Source organism: Canis lupus, chromosome 1 (assembly GCF_048164855.1).
Source record: "Canis lupus baileyi chromosome 1, mCanLup2.hap1, whole genome shotgun sequence".
In the NCBI taxonomy this organism is placed as follows: domain Eukaryota; kingdom Metazoa; phylum Chordata; class Mammalia; order Carnivora; family Canidae; genus Canis; species Canis lupus.
The window spans coordinates 92,984,780-93,005,296 of NC_132838.1; the positions used below are offsets into that span (position 1 = coordinate 92,984,780).

A 20,517-nucleotide genomic window follows, 5' to 3' on the forward strand; every position below is an offset into this window, starting at 1 on the left:
AAAAATGAGAAGAAACTTTGAAAACTAAAATGCTAATAAATATATTATTCATCTGACAGGATCCTAAGGGTAGCCAACCTAGCTAGGCTCCATTTTCTCTATTAATAAAGTTATAACAGTCATAGTTAATTACTCATATGTGAAATCACTACCACAGCAATGATAGTATACATCATAATGGGCTAAAAGTACATTACACTCTTTTACTATGAAGAATAATGAAACCAATACTATGATTTATTGTTGCCTAATTATATGTCAGGTCTTGCTAGGTAAACTGTAACTAACCCTTATAATAAGTCAACAAGGTAGGTATCATCCCTCTTTTACAAATAAATAAAGTGAGTCAAGAATTTTAGTACAAACATACCCATAGCTTCACAACTACTAAGTGGAAAAATCTATTATGAATGTTTAAAGTATAATAGGTATATGATAAATACTTGTCTAAATTAAAAACAAAGTCAGGGCTATCTGGCTTAAAATGAGTCTTTCAACTATCTCAAAGTATCTCCCTCTCATAATCTCTATTTTTATATACAGCTACTGAAAATGTAATCACAACAAACATATCTAAATTAACATAAGCAATCCATTGCCTTCCTCACCTGCAAAATGGTTTCCCATCTGAAAAGTACCTTCCTTTTTTTAAACATCTAATTTTTAAACATCTACTGAGATGTCATGCATTATAATAGTCATATCATAATGTGGGAGTACCAAATGGAAAAAAAAAAGTGACACATTTACATGCCAAAATGTCCCAAAAGCCCCCCAAAACAGCAAATGTTTTTAAATGGTAAAATATGGACAGTATGAATGACAAAAAAATTCATATCCTTATATTATGAACAAATCTTAAAATTTTAAAAAGGAAGAAAGGACAATGCTCAACAGGAAAATGGACTAACAATACAAATGGACAATCCACAGAAAAAAATGCAAATGACTAGTGAATATACTTTTAAAAAATATTGTCACGAATAATCAAAGGAACACAAATCCAAGTGAGGCATTCTTTTAAACTATAGGATTGGCAAAAATACAAAAAAAAATTACAATGATTATACTCAGTGTCAGACAACATGCAAAGAAACAAAACATTAAAACACTATTCTTGAGGTGCCTGAGTGGTTCAGTCCCTTAAGCATCTGACTCTTGATTTAAGCTCAGGTCATGATCACCATCATGAGATTGGCCCCCATCCCACTGCCACCCCCTGGTCAGGCTCAGCACTCAGCTCCCAGTCTGCTTAGGTCGCTCTCGCTCTCGCTCTCTTTCTTTCCCTCTCCCTTTGTCCCTCTCCTTCCCTGCTCACATGCATACTTGCACACATGCTCTCTCACACTCTCTCAAATAAATAAAACACTATTCTTAAAAACAAACAAAAAACACCCAGCACTATTCTTGAGAATATAAAATGCCATGAGCTTTCTAGAAAGCAGTCTGCTAGTTAAAAAAAAAAAAAAAAAAAAAGATATACCCAGCCTTCTCCTCAGTAATTCTATTCCTAACAACTCATATATAAAGGAAATTGAATGTTGCACAAAGATGTATACACAATAACTGTAACACCAAACTATAGAATGCCACTTAAATATTAGCTACATAATTGTTTAAATAAATACTTTCATGGTACTAATATGTTATTTGCCATGAAAAAACAATGTCAGTATGAGTGTCAAAGCTAAAAATAAAAAAATTAAAAAAAACAAATTGTATAACCCAGTTTTTAAGAGAAGTGCACATATTTTTGTGTTTGAAGGGGAGAGAGAGTACATATGTGTGAGCAGAAGTACCCCCCAGATTGCCAGAGTGAGCACCAACCAAAGCACTCACTAAGAGACAAATCCTGAGAAGAGCGGACAGTATTCTTGTGAGCAGATGTGATGTCATCTTGAACAGAATGGTGATTTTTTTTTTTACTTTCCTCTGTACCTTTCTGTATTTTTTTAATGTTTTACATTAAGCATGTACAATTTTTGTCATCATTAACACAACAATTTTCATTTAAAATAATCTCAACTATCATAAGCATGAGGTTCTATTAACTTCCAAATACTATTATCTTTACTATAAAATACTGATTAAAAAGCAGTTGATATGGATACTGAATAAAAATTTACATTTCTTCCTCCTTCAAATGACAAATCAAAAATCATAAATTCTTCATAGGACTGTTTCCACTCATAAATTATTATTGCAATCTCTTTTTTAAATGTCACTTAAAAAAGAAAGTGAAGCAGGAATGTTTAAACATGACACAATACACCTAACACAAGCATGCTATAGTACACATCTGAGAAATAACTTGCATATGCAAAGTCCTGGCTTGATTTGATTCTACAAAGAAATCCAGCATCACATGGTATGTTAACTTGGTTGCTTATTAACTTATGTTCTTTATTTACACAGTATAATGAGAATTCTCAATTAGCCATGGGTAAGATTATCCACAACTAATCTTGCTTTTCAGTCTGGCCATTGTGCCGAAGTGTCAGCAGTTTAGTGATTTGCTTTATAGATCTCTCAATTCTGTTTACTTTGCATGAAGCCAGCATTCTAGAAAAAAACAAATGCTTAAAATCAACTATTCAATAAGTTGGATAGGAGATGGGTAAGTAGGCAGCTGGTATCCTCAGGGCTAAGAGTCCAAATGCCATCCAGATACACCTCTACCCTGTGCTCCACCTGTGATCTTTGGAAACCTTTGGGGCCATCTTGGTTGTCACAATGATCAGGGATGGCCATTTTGGCCCACAGACACTAACACATGCTATAACACAGAGTACCCCACCAAGAACTGCCCCATCTACATGGACAATATTGTCCTCATGAGGGACCATGATCTTCTCATTCAATGTTCTATTTCTAGCCTACTACACAGAAGGCACTAAATAATTATGTGCTGAGTGCAGTCAAAACAAGCCATTTCCAGCACTGAGTGAGATACAAATAATGTAAAATAATGAGCAGTGACAAGGGAGGAACCAGTTTCCCACCTTGACCACAGACCTTCTTTGCAGCTGTGCTCCACTATACTTAGGGAAATTCTATGAAGAGACATATCTATACCCAAAATATGTAGAAAAGCATACCAGTCCACACCCAAATACAAATCATAAGAGGATTATCTTCCATCACAGACATCCAGATATAAGTCTTCCTCTGTTGGCAAAGATGTGCAATTGTGTCAACTCAAGACAGATGTACTGGCGCCAACTAAGCTCAATCTTGCCTTGGCAAGTGAGCAGTAAAACAGCACATGGTTTAAGAGTAAGGCTGTTACATTTAAATTTGGCTCTACCATGCATTACCTGAGTAATTTCCTTAACATCTTAACATACCATCCAAACCTTGGCAATTTACTTACTACATTCTAAATGCTCATCTACAAAATGGTACAATGAAACAGAACTCCCTATCCTAAGACCCTGGGCCAGATATGTTACATGACTCAAAAAAATGTTTTTGTAATTTTGGCAAGTAATACCACATATATGTAACACCCCAGGTGTACCTGGGGGAGCAACACACAATCATACACATTAACATTTCTGTAGCTAAATGGATGATTGGTCAATTTGTGGGATAAACAAAGACTCAAGTAGCCTTATATCATCCCGTTCAGATTCTACAGCTAAATTAGCTTTGCTACAAACTGGCAAACTGGCGATTTTCAGACCCTTCTGAAATCCAGACATATGTAAGGGATCATGGATCTGTAGTACCTACTTCCTGTGAAGAGATAATGTGATAGTGAAGTTCTTGTAAGTAGAAGGTACTTACCCCAGTGCCTGACACATAGGTAGCACTTAACATTGGTGACTGTTACAAAACGCTAACTAGTTATTCTATGAGATAAAAGATCCTGCAAGCTAGCTAAGGGATTTAGCTGACTTGTGTTAGCTAGGGGTGGGAGGAGGTAGGATAGGGGTAAGCCCAGGTCAGAAGGGAATTTAAGACAATTACACTAATTAAAATAAAACAAAATGACAGTATACTGCCCACAAATTGCAAGAAAATAATGCATCTGTCACACTGAACTCTTAAGTAAACATTTACTTCCTTTCTATAATAGGGAGTTTCTCTAGGAGTTAAGATCTAAAGATGCTTAATTTCTGCTTCACAGGCAGTTTCCTACTCATAACTGAACAGTTTTCTTCCTGAAAATGGGGCTGATATTGAAGATTTCGCTCCAGGTAGGATCAAAACTGGTTTCTCCTTAATGTAAAAAACAAAAACAGTGAAATTCTTGCTGAGCATAGAAGGACTATAGCAAAATTTGAGAAGTTAAATAGTAAATGGAAAAAGTATATTGAATGAACCCTATCCCCAAAATGACCAAAGTTCAATTTACCTCTTTATCCTCTCTGTTATATTGGTTTTCCTGACTCAAACTCCTAGAAAAACTATAAGACTTAACAGGGAGAATGAAGAGAACTATCACTTGTTAAGCTCTGCTCAGGACCAAGTACTGGATTGTATACTTTGCATGTATCTCTAATTTATTTTCACAATCTACAAGGCAACAGTTATTCTCCTCCTATTAATAAGAACACTGAATTGCTACGTGAGTGAACCATGATTCAAACTCAGGTCTGACTCCCTCAAAACCCATGGGCTATGTGCACTAGACCACCTGCCAGAGGATACGGCACCTTTCTCACATTCTTAATTGTTGCCTTCCTTTGTATTTTTTATCAATTATCTTTTAAGGGCACATAATAATATGGGATTTATATTACCTCTCATAGTATGGGCATTTTAGTTGTTCCTATGATCCCAAACTGAACATGTACTTAGAATTTTATCTTCATTTGTCTCTGAAAAAATAAGGGGATTTCCATAAATTACATGCATCATCTTTAGTTTATGAGCATATTTATATACATATTGCATTGTTTCTTCTCAGCAGCACAATTAAAATCAAAGAATTTTCCGGTTGGTAAAGATTTTAAGGCTAAAATATATATTTGGTTGAATAACCATTCTGGCCATAAGCATTTTTATGGGGTATGACCTCCAAATGTCCCTCTACTGCCACTTCAGAATTTAATGACCTTTTAGGGAGTGTCTTCTTCATGACAAATTAAAATCATCTCTTCTATAACCTAAGCTCATTCTACTTAGGTCTGACTTTCAAGGCCGTAACTTCAGGCTCTATTATACCTGTCATTTAGATGCTTTATTATTTTCAGCTGAAAGTTTGTAACCAAAGAAAATAAAGTACAAAGAAGTTCGAAAACAGATTTTAAGGTCTTTCTCCTCCTTCTTTCCGTAAACTAAACAAGTAACTTCCAAGACTTGAATCTTTCCTCACTCCTGTCAATGCCCTTTCTGCTGCCCTTTCCAATACCTCTCCAGTTGTTCTCTTGTCCATAATGAGCTATGGAGAAAATAATGGAACATTATTAGTTTAAAGTGTTTAGTTTAGCACTCTAAGAGTTCAATGACCTAAGTTTAAAAAAAAAGAATACTCCAGAGTCACGCTCATTTTTCAAACCACAAAACTGTTAACACATACTCAATTTGTAGAATGCTATGATTTGAGTCTAAACATTACTCTCTTCTTGAATTTGTTATTAACTTTTAACCATTACTAAATTTCATAACATTTCAGTTGGACCACTGAAGGGATTTCTCTTCTATTTGCACATAAGTTAATTTCATAGATTCTCACAATACAATAAGGCTTAAATGCATACTTCAGTAAGGTAAAAACATACTTTGGAATCTATTATCATTGAAGGCTCTAGAATTCTATATGGCGAAGGAACCATACTTTGACACTTTTGACACTATTAACATTACTACCATTATAAATGCTAATCCATCCTAGAATTTTCAAGGCTTTACACAAAGGCTTACAGAAATCACTTTTAAGAACCAATGTACTTAACTACCAGACTTGGGATTATGAAGTACATTCAATATTTTAAATTGTATAAAAAATGATAATGCTTATTACTGTCACTTTGTGGCCAAGACAAAACATATTTAATATGGACAGTTCATATTTTAGTCTTTATAAAATTTTATATTGTTAAAACTATACTATTTTAGAAGCAATCATCATTGGCCCTGGTAAAAAGTGTATCCTATGTACTGTGTTAATTCAGTAAATGCTGGTAGAAGAGGAACAGAAGTCAAGGAAAATGCCTAGGGTCTAATTCCTGTTTCTACACTCACAATGCCAATAGGAAAACAAGTATATGACCTTGATCATGGCTTCTAGCAGAATGTAAGAACAAAACAAGAGGTATAATTTGCTGCTCTAATTTATAGTCCGTGCACAAAAGGAAGCAGTATAGAGCAGTGGCTCTGAAGCCCTGTCTTCAAATGAACCTGATCTTCCAGCCACCAACATCCCCAAGGGTGGCTCCTGAAAACTTTTGATCGGAAAATATAATTTGAAAATTACTAATACAGTGGATAAGAATCCTAGAGGAAGAGTCACAAGATCTGAGTTCACATGCTAGATCATCCATCTACCAAGCTCTGAGCTTCAAAGGTATTTCTTAACCTCTCTCAGTCCTCGTTGCCCTATGCAAAACATGGAGAAACCCCTACTCCCTACGACAACTGACCAGCTGAGAAAGGCTAAATAAAATGCTAAACACACAAACCAAGTTTGTAAGGTGTGATCTACTATGTAAATGTGAAGTATATTATAATCACTGTCTTATAATCTATGTTATATGTAAAAACAATTATTTTTCCTTCCTACTACACCCCATTCCCAAGGCAACTTCCTTGTTTCACATAAAATAAAGACGTTCAGGTCTACCAAAGTGAAAGGAGGTCCAAAAATTGGATTAAAAGGAAAAAAACTGGGAAGAACAGACTCACATAGAATTGTTCTCCACTGCTTCTCAGGATAACTCAAGGTAAATTCATCTCCCACTACTTTCCAAGGGAAGGACTCCACTGACACACCTATTAGTTATTTTAAATGTCCTCTAAGCTGTTTTAATAAACCTTATTTGTAAGCACTTTTAGTACAAGTATACTTTGGAAAACTCTTTTCTCCAGGCCCATACTAGTTTTCACAATTATTAGGTATGATATTAATGACCATATCAGATGTCCACAATCATGAAAACTGAATAGTAAGGAAAAATATCAAATTCAGTTATTTAATACAAATAACTCAAATAGCTTGAGATTTATGATAAAGTTGTAAAGACTTCTCTAAAGATACTATTTGAGAAAGTAGGTACTCTTTAAATACACTAACTGTGGCAGAGCTTATAATAGCTCTTGAATTGTAACTCCTACACACAAATGTACAATTTTTTGTTATATCATTTTATGAAGGCCTTAAGACAGAAAACTATCCAATTCATTTTTCTTGCAACCTTATATCCATAAAAAAAATTGGAAAATGTATAGGAGAATTTCTGATGCACCCTGTAGAAAGCTTTTTAAAACCACAGGATTGAGAAGAAGGATACAGCTCCAGCTTACTTCTCTTGAATCCTGGTTCTCTTAACCAGTAGATTGTGTGATTATCTTCCCACAGAAGCTGAAGATTGAAGAAATATTAAAATAGCAATGTTTTATCATATTGAATGCGCTGGCAATTGCATTTCAACTAAGTGGAAATTTAAGGAAGTAATTTGGGTGCAAACATAATCTCAAAGACCAATGATGACAAATGGCTTACATGTACATACTCAGACTCCATGCTATCCCTCTGATGTCCGTCCCCACCACTCACCTGACCCCTACCCCTGCTCTTTTCACCTTTCTGAATGCCAATGGAAGGCCTCTCTTTAAAGTACTGTTGTAGCAGAAGCGGAAGTTCGCATACCAACCCCTGCACCTTCCTACATAACCAACCCATTATTGAGTAGAAGAATTATGACATCAGCAGCATGTTAGCCATGTTAGCCCACATCTACTGACCCACATGCCACCATGTCACAGGCTGTGTTTCATAATAGCTGTTATATTTTACCATCTTTAATTTGAATTTGCTTTGATACAGGCTTGATATTTGTTAATCTATGAAACAACTATGGAAATGCATGTGGCATTTAGTTGCACTTCAGTTGACTGCCATTTAAGAATGCAAAAACCAAAAAAAAAAAAAAAAAAGAATGCAAAAACCCAGACGCCATACAGGGTGACACATGGGTAACAAAAGAGTGGGAAAAAAACGAACAGTCTCATATTTGTGCTCTCAGTAAACCACCCTGAGCAGCACCTAGAATTTCATATTGCCAGAGCTTCGATGTCCTTCCTTACCATTTCCCAATAAACTGTGTGTGTTATCGTACATTTCTAATACAACATGCCTTTAATCCCACTTGGGGCAGGCTGAGGAGGTAGGAAAGTGAGAGGGGTTCTTTTGTGCCTTCCATAGCCCCACAGAAAGCTAAGCTATACAAAGCATTTAAAAATAACTGCAACCAGGGCACTCAGGTGACTCGGTGGGCACAGTGTGGGACTCGGAGTCATGAGTTCAATCAAGCCCCACATCGGGGAAAGAGTGAGCTAACTAACTAACTAACTAACAAACAAACAAACAAATAAATAAGTAAGTAAATAAATAAATAAATAAATAAATAAAGAATAACCAGGTAACAATGTGAAGGAACAGTTTTGTCTTAAACATATACAAGCAATGAAAGAAAATAAAGTTCCTCACCACATTAACTATAGCCAGCCACCAAGAGAGAAAAATAACCTATCCTAAAATCTTATATAGAAAAACAGCTCTTGAAAAAGGTTGGGACATGAGACCCCATATTAGATACATTACAATACTCTGCTTTGTATACCTATAGTTCATAATTTATAGGCAACGTGTGATCAATTACCTCATATTCTTTCCATGAGCCAAACTCAATGTATTCTCTATCATAAAATGCCAGAATGATCAAGGGGCCTAAAATATTAAAAGCAAAGAGAATTAGATTAACATTAAAAATAAATTCTTTGCTATCTACAAGTCATGTAATTACTTCAAATTACTGAGTCTGTGGATAAATAGTAATTGCCATATAACTGAATTATTTTTGAAGTATTTCTTTGCATGGCTATAATCTATGTTTTTCAGTTCCCTATTTAGCCAAAAAAGAAATTGTTTTGACTTGACAGGCAAGGAGAGAGAACTTTTATTTTTCTAAGAATAAACACATTATTCTAATAATCAGGAAAAATATAAGTGAGGGAGAAAAAATGGAGAGGAGGACTCTTTGAAACAATCTGTACTTCTAAATTGTGAGGCAAAGAGACCAAACAGATTGAGAATCAGCTTGCTAACTTATTGTAGGAAGAAAGCAAAAGTAAGAATGGATTAGCAGCTAACATACCTCTGTTCATTCCTTCAAAATAATTAACATTTAAAAAAAAACAAGCAAAAAAATGGATAAACAGGTCACAAAGCTGAAGAGATTAAGAAACACATGATTATTCAGTTTATGAAAATTTTTTAAAATCTTTAGCTCAGGAGAGAACAGGCAAGAAAACTTTTAAACTAATGATTTGCTAATAAAGTAACTTTAGGGTAACACTGAAATACAAACATGTACTTAAGTGTATTTGCTTATTATATATGTTCATACCTTTTTTGCTCTAAATTTGACCCATGGTATCAGAGATCAATTTAGTAAAGAGTATATCTGATCACGTAGTCAACCATAAACAACATCATAGCTGCCTGGCATGATCTAGTTTTGTTTGTTTTCTTTTTTTCTTTAAGGGTAAAGATGACATTAAGTGACAGTTGCCATAAATTTTTATGTTGGTCCATTAAACCTAGAAAACTAACACAGAAAACAGGCACAGCTGAGTCTATATGAACAGGCAACAGTCTAAATACACATATTTAGGGTTACTTGAACAAGACAAGGATCACGAAAATAATCACAGGTGTTTGCTGTGTATTTAGTCGATTATGAGTCAGATACAGCAAAAGTGCAATAATCTACACTAATTAACACACCAGAGTTCTCAAAAAGAACTTGGCAATTTTAACCCTATTATCAGCTATTCCTGTTACTTTATTGTCATTATGAAATACAGGATATTTTCTCAGATGACGTATTACACACAGATATTATAAACTAAGTGACTAAACATAACAACTTTGAACACAAGGAGACTGAGTTCTATGTACGTACAATTAGATGTTTCTACAATAACTCTACTGGCTCCTTTAATTTTTTTTCTTCTCCAATGACCCTCCCTGATACCTAACTTGTTAAGTAAGTATCAAGTTAGAAAATTCAAGCTCATCTACAGTCATCTGTGTCCTCTACTCCTCTTCAAACAGGTGGCAAGCAGAATGTCCTCTTTGAACACCTTTCACCCCCTCATCTGATAGGAACATAAGTGCTCAGGATCTTTTCCTTTCTCAAATAATCACAAGTTCTTCAGCCATCATCACAGTTCACTGATGATGCAAATTTGTGTTTGCCACTGAGCACTTTTAAACTTAAAATCCAATTTGTTTCTTTTTTTAAGATTTTATTTATTTATTATTTCTTTATCTGAGAGAGAGAGAGAGCAACAGAGAGCATGAGCAGGTGCAGGTGAGGAGAGGCAGAGCCGGGAGCCCAAAGTGGGGCTCAATTCCAGGACCCTGGGATCATGACCTGAGCTAAAGACAGACACTTAACTGAGTCACCCAGGCGCCCCCTCCAATTTGTTTCTTAAAGCCTGTTCTCATATGTTATTCCATTATTCATTTTTTAAAAGACTTATTTATTTATTTATTCATGATAGACAGGGGGGGGCAGAGACACAGGAGGAGGGAGAAGCAGGCTCCATGCCGGGAACCCGACACGGGACTCGATCCCGGGACTCCAGGATCGTGCCCTGGGCCAAAGGCAGGCGCCAAAACGCTGAGCCACCCAGGGATTCCCCCCATTATTCATTTTAAAAAGAACTGCAGCTATGCTAGGTCCCACCCATACAAATATTAGATGCACATGGTCCTGACACATAAGTAGCTCACCCACTACTATGCCAATCACAGCAAGATGCTTCCTCCCTCAAAGCTCTAACACTGGCCCCACAAGAACTTATCTTCCTTATTTCTTTCTATATTCTATGTCTTACTTCTCACACAGCTATTCAAATAACTTCATCTTGCCCTTCAACATTTATTGAGTCGTTACCACGCAACCTGGTGACATGCTAGAAGCTGATAAGGTTCTGCAGGATACAATGGTCAGCCAGTTACTTTGCACCCAGGCCCCATCTCATCTGCTCCTACTTACTGTCCTTTATACCTTTCCTGCAACCCAGTAATCTCACCTTTCTTACTCTCATTTTCTCATGCCCCACAACTAATTAGTAAACACATCCTGCTGATCTATCATTCATGTCAGATAATCCAGTCCAGCACTACCCTAAGATTCAGGCTAAGGGGGCCAGTGCCCTGGCTTTGCACTTTTACCTCTGGCCAGATACTTCCGCATAACATGAGAAATCTGCTCGGCCCAGGGCCATCCTCTCTGCCTCCTCTGGACTCTACCTAGGCAAATTACTAGGACTTGAATTCCCTTGCAGAGCTCTAGACAATCAACCCCATGACAGATGGAGATGCAGGCATACCCACCTCCAGGCCCAAGAGGTGATCAAGAAATAGCTTGCAAGGAGGACATGCTACCACAAGGAGCCTAAGAGATAGGGGAAAGGAGGCAGACTACAGGACAAGACAAAGTGACAGAAGACCAGTTCTCCCTTTGCCACTAAGTTCTAGAACAGAGCTCCTAAAAAATCTGAGAATTCCAAATGGTCATCCATCTCCTTATAAAGTTGTATTGGTCAAATTAGGAGGTAAGAGCATATTTTACTTAATATAGCCGATCTGCAACATTGAAGTATGTTCTAACAAGTGAGCTTCCATTTTATTCTTACACCCGTGTTAGGAATGGGACAGGTTTCCACAACCTATTTCCACTGAAAAGTCCCCATCTCCAATCTTCATTATAACCTATCAAACATCAATCCTTATAACAGTAGTGCAGAAGTAGTAGTAGTAAAAGGATCATGAATAGTATCTCTCACTGAAGAGCCTAGCATAGTAGGGGCATCTAATCTATAACAAACTCTTTCATACCTACAATCAACCCCCTATCCCACCCCGGCTAGTTATCTAGATCTTAATGAATTGAAAGTAACAGGGTGGCAGAAGAAGGATTCTAACCAAGGTCTTTCTGAATTAAAAGCCCATTTTCTTCATTCTGTACTTCCTTTTAGATGGTTATGAGATGTTTACCTGGCTTCAGACCCACTCCCTGCTCGTCTACACAGATCTGCCAGATTCATTTCCCTAAAGCACCATTTTTACCTTCACAGTGATCTACTTTAAAAATAAACACTGTCCAGTTATACTCTGTCCAATTAAGTTCTAAATTCTTAGCCTGATTTTCCTTTCCACTCCATCTGCTTCATTATTTCCCTAGAAACTCTTCACACCAAAATCATACCTGCCTCTACCTCTAGCACATGCTTGACTCCTTTCTCACAGCCAATACACCCAAGCAACCTTCAAGATCCATCTCATGTCTTCCCTCCTTCCTGAAGACTTCTCTAAAATTACTCCAGACCAGTTTCTGTGAATCCCCATTTTTGTGAACCACCAAAGTACTGACGGTCTTTATTAAAAAGTAACTAAACCGTGTGCTAAGCACAGTGGGGATGAGAAGGGAGGAACCACAAAGGATAAGACATATCTTTTGGCTTCAAATCCCTTCATAGAGTTAATCTTGTTGGAAAGCAGCATAGGAGAGGCTGGTAAAGTGCCTCTAAAGAAGCCACAGCACCTGGCTGAAAACCTGCTTCGATCGTATATTAGCATGGGTTTTGGTGCTAAGTTTGCATAGTAATTACCAGCAGCTCTTTTATGATAAGCAGAATTTTTGACCCTGGAACTCACTTAGATCTTAAATCTTTTGAGAACCCCAAAGAACTTTGGTTTCTGTGTATCATATCTACTTGGGCACGGGTAAATGTTTGTCAGTTCTCCTTCCACACACACCCCTTAAAAAAAGCCAGATTTATAGTTTCTGCTCATTTCCATAGTGTAAATACACCCAACATGGCTAGTCTCAAGCTAACAATGTGACATCTGAATGTGGTGTTAAGAGATGAGCAACGTTGACTCCCTCTCGAGCTGGTAATAATAAGCTTCAGTCACTAATTATCTACTCAGTCATCATACTAGAAAATAAAATAGGGAAAGGTAGTAACTATTAATTTAAAAATTATGATAAAACCATTATATCCTAACAAACTTATTTTTATGAAGTATATCTAAATTTTCCAAAAGAAAATAGACTTAATGAGAAGAGTAGCTCTGTTTTACATTTCAATAAACGTCTTTGAATGTCTTCCTTCATAGAGGACAACTGGCTACTCACATCCACTTCTGCAGTCAATCTGCTGTTTCGGTTGAATGTGTTAAGAAAATGCAGTCTCACAAAGACATTTCGTTTAAAAGGAAGGACCTCCTGGGGCTGGTGTCCCTAGGTGTGCTCCATTCATACTCTGAGCAGTGTTCATGTACCATATACAGTTTGCATAAAACACTTTACTGTGAGAAGGCCTCACTAATAGTCTGAGTTTGGACTAGTGTCGTAGTTTTGTTTTTTGTTTTTTTTTCTCACCCAGCAATTATCTCAATGTGAATAATTCTAACTCTAGACTGCAGTGAAAAGCAAGTTTATGCTATTTCATATGCATGTGTGTATATATTTACATGTGTATATATATATGTACACATACTATAGCTCCTCAATTCAACAACTCAAGGTGGTAAGATTATCAAGGAAGAAAAAGACGTGAAAAAGATCAAATGAAAATTTCTTCATTTGTAGGAGAAAAAATTCTATGCAGAAAGAATATTTATGAAGCTAATGTATGAATCTTCACTGAGCTGGACATAATATTCAGTTAAACATAAAAGGTACAATTATGTTCTATATTTTTACAAGTGGACAATTGAACCTTATGTACAAGATGATAAGTCAGAGTCACATATTCACTGATGTCAAACAATGGCTTCTATCAGAACAGAATTCTATTTCATTTGATTCTGAAATTTAAAACTTCCCAATTTAATGTTTTTAGCAATATTTAATTCTTCAAAACTGGTATCATTAAACAGTTTAACAACGTAAGCACATAAATCATACTCGGGGGGGAAAATCATGGATTTAAAATTAGCAGAACTACTGGTTAACAGCTAGTGGTTTTATCTGAAAGACTGTATCTGCGTGACATTAAGTGCTATTTTTCCCTGGCTCTAAGTATCACTGTAGTCTGGTATTCTCCCTCTTAAAATATCAAGGCAACATTAAGCATTAAGCACGTTCTGTACCTCCTCCTCTCCTTAATCTTAGGCTGAAATTACCTTCTTCAAAGAATTGAAACAGGATAGCCATTGCCTAAACCAGTTTAATTCCACTAGCTACTTCAAACCATTCAATTTCAAACCACTTCAATTCTTTTGAAAATATTATCTTCTCATTAAATTAAATGCCTTATGGTCCCTTTAGCAACAACAGAATACATTAAAATGTAAGCTCTATTTCATAAATCAACGGTGAGCATGTTGAACATTTTTTAGGGGGAGGCCACAAAGTAGCAAAGGTAATCAGGTTTTTATGTGACTCTGCTGTTGCCTTACTACTTAGCAGCAGGTACTTATACTCATTTTCAGTTCTCCTGTATCAACAATGTAAAGTATTAACACAGGACTGGGCACTTTACTCACTTCTTCTCTTAAAATTCTTTACATGGAAGAAGAATTTGAAGACAGGCTAAATGTTTAGAATGATGTAAGGCTTGTTCTACATACTCACTAAAATAAATACATTTGCTCTAGTCTTTAAATTCTACCATTTGTGCAGGGAATAAGTTATTTCATCCATCGGCGTACTGTTCCTATCATTTGTTGCTCTTGCAATCTTTAAAGATCCTGCCCCAAGAACTGATTCTGTGAAGAGGGGTCACTTTATAAAAGCTTAAAACATTCCCACCCACTGACCAACACTGACAATGACTTAACAAAATATATGGTGCCTAATATCTCTCTTTGAAAACAATTTTGTTTCTAATTATACCCGGTTTCATGTGACTATTTTCAGCAGCCACCTTCTTCTGTAAAACCTTCTTCACACCCTACCACAAAGAGTGAGCTAAGCTAATGACAATACCAGCTACCACAGTTTGAGTGCTAATTCTGGACCGTTTTGCCAACTTCTCCAGACATACTTATCTCATTTTAGCTTTCACTTTTTCATTATAACCCAACTGAATAGATAATATCCCCATATTTATATAAAAAGTCTGAGATCCTAGTAGTTAAGAACTAAGTTTAAGGATAATTAGCTATCAAATGACAACATCAGAACTTGAACTCAGGTCTTTCCTACTCAAAAGACTAGGACACACACCTTTTCTTAACAATTTTTCAAGCTGATAGTCCTCACACAACACATATCAGTCATTGGGTATCTGTGTAGGTGGAATAAGCATATGATTGTCTCACATACTATAGTTTGGGTCTTTGGGGAAATTTTACAGTTCCATGCAAGTACTACAACCACCTTCTACTAATATTGTGACAGTCCCGACAAACATCTATATTCAAGATTAGGTGAGAAAGGTAATCTTCCCACAAATCTGCTTCATATTGAACCTGTGTTGAGTCTTTAAGAGTGAGCTGGGATCTCACGCTCACAGACAGAACTACAGTGCATATCCAGGCTTCACAAGGTAGAAGATCAGGGACAAAGTCATTAATGGTTAGAATGTGTAGCAGGTCAGCTACTTAACTACTAAACTCTAATTCAGAATCACTAATAGGATGGTACTACAAAGTGTCACATGGTTACTATGTAAAACACAAAATAAAGCAGCAGTAAAATTTCAGAAAGATGAATAATAGCCACAATCATAATTTTTTCTCTAGAAAACCAAACAATTCAATCCTGTGAAAGTGATGCCTAAATTCAAGTGTTAAACTTATGGTGGCTCTATTGGCATGTTAGAGGATGAAGAACATTAAAAACATTTCAGAAATTAAAAATCTAGTGCTAAAACTTCCAAAAGTTTGAGTTCTGCCTGGTAAAGGAAGTATTTACATTGGATCAGAATAATAATAATTCATCGATTAGAAATAAGCCGCTCTGGTGATGCCAAACTGATCCCTGGATCTATGATGCCACATAAGAAGGTCATCTAGTAAGAAAGCTAGTATAATATTAGGTTTTATATTAGGTATAATATTAGGGGTAGTAAAATATCGTAAATGGGAAAATACCACTGCTGGTAAGCTATTATTATAGAAATGCAAAAGAACACGCCACTTCATCACTGATAAACATCTATACCTAAAGCAAATTTATTGTTAAAAAAAATAGTTTGTATACCATGTACTTGTTCTATGCCATGTGCTTGCTTAAGAGGTTTTTACCTTTAGCTGAAGCTGTGTATTTTCTAATCTGTTTAGGGCAGCTGTCAAGTAATCAGCGTAAGCGGTGCCATTTTAATAAGGAAGTCTTTTAATGAAATATAATAGGTCACAAATACCTAATTTCTGCTCTTTACTGTAATTGCCAGTCTTTACTATAACTGCCACTTTAACAATCTTTCCCAAATGCTGACACAAAAGATGAACAAATCAAGGGTATTAGCATGTGTGTATATTTACAGCTTATTGCTGTCAAAGGCTGTAGCTCCACACTCCCAACTCCAGCAGCTACATGAGGATCTGTTTCTTTTGATGGAGGCATCCTGTTTCAGGTTATGAATGCACCCAAATTAATCTCTTTTTCATGGCTGCATAAGCAAACACATACTAAAGAATACACAGGAGAAATGTTGACAAAGTTATAGCACAATATTACACCTTTAGGAATATCACAGACACTTTTACTGTCACTGTGGAGGACTGCACATTTTACTACTTTATTCCTCTTCAATATCCTCTGCTTCATCAGTTATTAGTTCAGTTTCAAAAAACATTGTTTATACAGTGTTCAAATAGTGTTTTTTAAAATAAACTGTAAATTACCATGAGTTTCAGTTTTATATGCATATGCACCTAAGTTGCAAACAAAAACAAAGAGTTGCTGCAAAACTAAAACAGCAGATCTCAGAGAGAGGAAACACGAACATGATTTTTTTTTTTTTTAAAAAAAGCACATTCATCCTAACTATTCTACCATAGCTCAATTTTAAGTCTATCGCTAAAAAGTCTTTAAAAAAAATAATTCCCTGAAAACCTCTTTACATGATAATCCTTTTACCTTCTTATTAAGCATACTATTTTTTGCAAACAGTACCGTTTTAAACTTGGTACTATTATTGCTATTTTAATATCAGAAGTCCTCTGCACAAACAGTAGTAGTTTTATATGAAGTTTGCCCATTTTTGAAAGGGTACGCTTCCCCAAATCAAACTAGCTTACTGTGAAAAGAAAACCATGACAACTGTTTGTACCTCTTGCTTTATTATTACATCCGGCCCGGTCACTCTTAGAAATTCAATCTATTAGGGTTGCTAGGAGTCTGTTGCTGTGCAACATACAAGGATATGCTGTGCTTTCAGGCTAAGGAGTGCTAATAAACCTGTAGGCTTCCCTCTAGGAGTCTGACCAGTGTGCTTAAAGGGCTTAATACTTTTCAAGAGTGATTGGCCCACAATTCAAGACACATCCTATTAAAAACAAGTCACACTGAGAGATTTCTGACAAAGGAACAAAATGCTAAACATACACAAATATTCAAAATGTATCCTCAGAATCCCTAACTAATTTGGTAAAACAAACAAAGAACAGATTATGATCTACATTTCAATTATACCACCTACCATCCCCAAGTTTTTATTTCCATATAGTCCCCTAAAAGGTTATAATGGATATAAATGAACGGAGAAAGTTTCAGGGGAGAAAAAAAAGCCGTACTAAGGAACTTCAACTTTGATTTTAAAAAACGTGTGTGTGTGTGTGTGTGTGTGTGTGTGTGTGTGACTTACATAAACTCCAATAATAGAAAAATAAACTTAGCAATCCAGATGTATTGAAGTCAACAATACTAAATGGCATTCTCCCCACATCCCCGGGCCACAAAAAAATAAATACAACAGTAACAGAAAAAAAAACAGTGAGAAACTGAAGAAATTCCAAATTTCATTTTATTATTAAAAAACACGTAATTTTTTTGTTTTTTCTTTCACCCCTTTTGGTCAGTAATAATTCCATATTAATTCCATATCTATTCTATCATATGTACATTCTAGAACTTGGCAGATTAACAAGAAGTTATTCACAGAAATTCACTACAATTAGATGGCATTACTTGAATGTAGATGAGAAGAAAAAAGATAGCAGAGTCTATCAATAAAATACCACCACCCAATTGTGTGAAAAAATAATTTGAAAAGTGGGCAGATGCTTCTTCCTCTGCCTGTGTCTCTGCCTCTCCCTCTCTCTGTCTCTATGAATAAATAAATAAAATCTTTGAAAAGTGGGCAGAGTACAAGAGAAAGCTTCTCTCTACTTCAAGAGAAAAAAACTGTATTCACTTTTATATACTAATATTTGATAGGCCTTTTCCAGAAAGTATTTGAAGACGAAAATAGATGAAGCTATAAAATACCAAAGACCATAAAGATAAATAAAAATAATGTATGATTTTACAATAATCGCCTTACCTATGAAAATTTATCCAAGTTTCTAAGGACACTTTGGCTATACGAACACTGCCTGCAACTTTGGCAAGTTAAAAATAATTTTTTTTAAAAAGCCAGGCAACGTCTTCTCTATACCTGTCGCAATATCTAGCCCCTCTATCTAACTACTCTGAACTGGGAGCACTTTTTAAAATAATCTGTCGACTGCACTAACCATATTCTTTTTTAAAGAGCCACTTGTCCTTCAAGAGTTGTTTCTATTTCTTCTCATTACACACCACAAAAAGCAGAGTAAAGGAATTTAATTATTTTTTTCTAAAGTACTCAGAAACAACAAACAGAGGAATGCAGAACAACTATCCAAAAAAGAAAGACAAAGAATCCAGTAATAAAGGAGGACCGACGTGACCAAGGGGTGGAAAGACAGCATCTGACCGAGGAACAGAGACTGGGGCATTAAGAGAAAGGGTTGGCTAACAAGGTTGAGAACTGAAACAGCCTCTAAGTAAAGCCAAACAGAGCAGAACAGAGCAAATGGGAGGAAAGGGAGAGTAAGGATGAGAGAGAAGAATGTGTTAGAAAGAGATCATTGAAAGAAAATGTGCAGGGAGAAAAATGGGACTCATTTCACACATGTGGGAAAAAAAGAAAGAACAAACATGAGACTTTTATATTGAATAACGTTATCTTCCTTGATCCATCCTTAATTCGTAAGATGTGCATGCAACACAGAAAACATTCTCAAATGCAGCAATTATCAGTAACATCTATGATGTAAAAACCAACTGATTAGTTAACTTGAAGACTCAGTTTTACAATGAAGTCGTTTAAATATTTTCCAATTCTCATTTAGGATAAGAAAGTTTTAACTTACTTCTAAAGCCGCAGTACCTAATACATGAAAACCTTTCTAAAAGTAGGAAAAATGGATTTTCCCAAACAAGAACATGAAAACACACACCCACTACAAGTACACACACATACACAGTAATTAACAAAGTTACTAAAACTGGATTCTACTTATGAGTATTGTTCACAGGGTATGTATTGAGCAAATGTGTGCATTTTTAAAGCAGCTACTTACTACTTGGCCAGCTACTAGTTATCTGTAGTTAAATCATACTGAAACAATCTGCTCTGAAAGAATCAAAGTTCTAAACTGGATACCAAATACTTAGAATCCTGCCAGGCACTATTAACTAAAAGGCAATGAAGCTAAATAAAGAATAAAATTTTAAAAATGAGAATGGATATCCCATTGTGGAAGTGTTATTAGAAAGAACCTTCTGGGGGCACTTGAGTGGCTCAGTGGTTGAGGTCATGATCCCGGGGTCCTGGGATCCAGTCCCACATCAGGCTCCCCACAGGGAGCCTGCTTCTCCCTCTGTCTACGTCTCTGCCTCTCTCTCTCTCTCTCTCTCTCTCTTTTTCTGTTGTCTCTCATGAATAAAGTCTTTAAAAAAAAAGAAACTAAACTATCTTCATAAAGAGATAAATGTTACTCTCTCACAGAGCCCTAGCAAATTGTCTTTGTGAGGTCTACACTAAATTCAGAAGATTTAGATTTAATTCCAACCCAAAAGCTGAGACCGGAAATGTAAAAGGCCACAAATCAGAACTTTAAATGATACTTGTCTGGAAAGTAAGCTTTATTCTTTTTGTGCTTCTGTGTTCATCCATCCCTCCATCCACAGGGCAGGATGACACAACGTAGCAAAGCAGAGCAGTAGACTTGCGATGTGAGCACCAGCCTGTCTCCCTCTGCAATGTGTTTTTCTTCAAGGTAAAAAGTGAGGAAAATACTAACATAGCTGGGGGAGTAATGAGGTATTGCTGAAGCAATAACTACCCATGAGT

The 20,517-nt window shown here is 36.0% G+C and overlaps 1 protein-coding gene across 39 annotated transcripts in view; it reads right to left on the minus strand.

Moving 5' to 3' along the window:
- RFX3 (regulatory factor X3) overlaps positions 1-20,517 on the minus strand; it is a 288,425-nt gene that overhangs the window by 247,406 nt on the left and 20,502 nt on the right. For 8 of the 39 annotated variants that reach the window (XM_072839758.1, XM_072839754.1, XM_072840013.1 and 5 more), the window contains 3 exons: positions 8,829-8,896; positions 7,471-7,528; positions 5,360-5,389 (listed from right to left, as the gene is read on the minus strand). The exons of 5 other annotated variants lie outside the window; for them this stretch is intronic. Coding sequence is in view for 12 of the 34 variants with exons in the window: in XM_072839797.1 (XP_072695898.1) it covers positions 4,749-4,755 (7 nt within the window). In the remaining 22 variants the exon portion in view is untranslated. 26 more of the 39 variants (XM_072839780.1, XM_072839875.1, XM_072839818.1 and 23 more) reach the window with 22 other exon arrangements.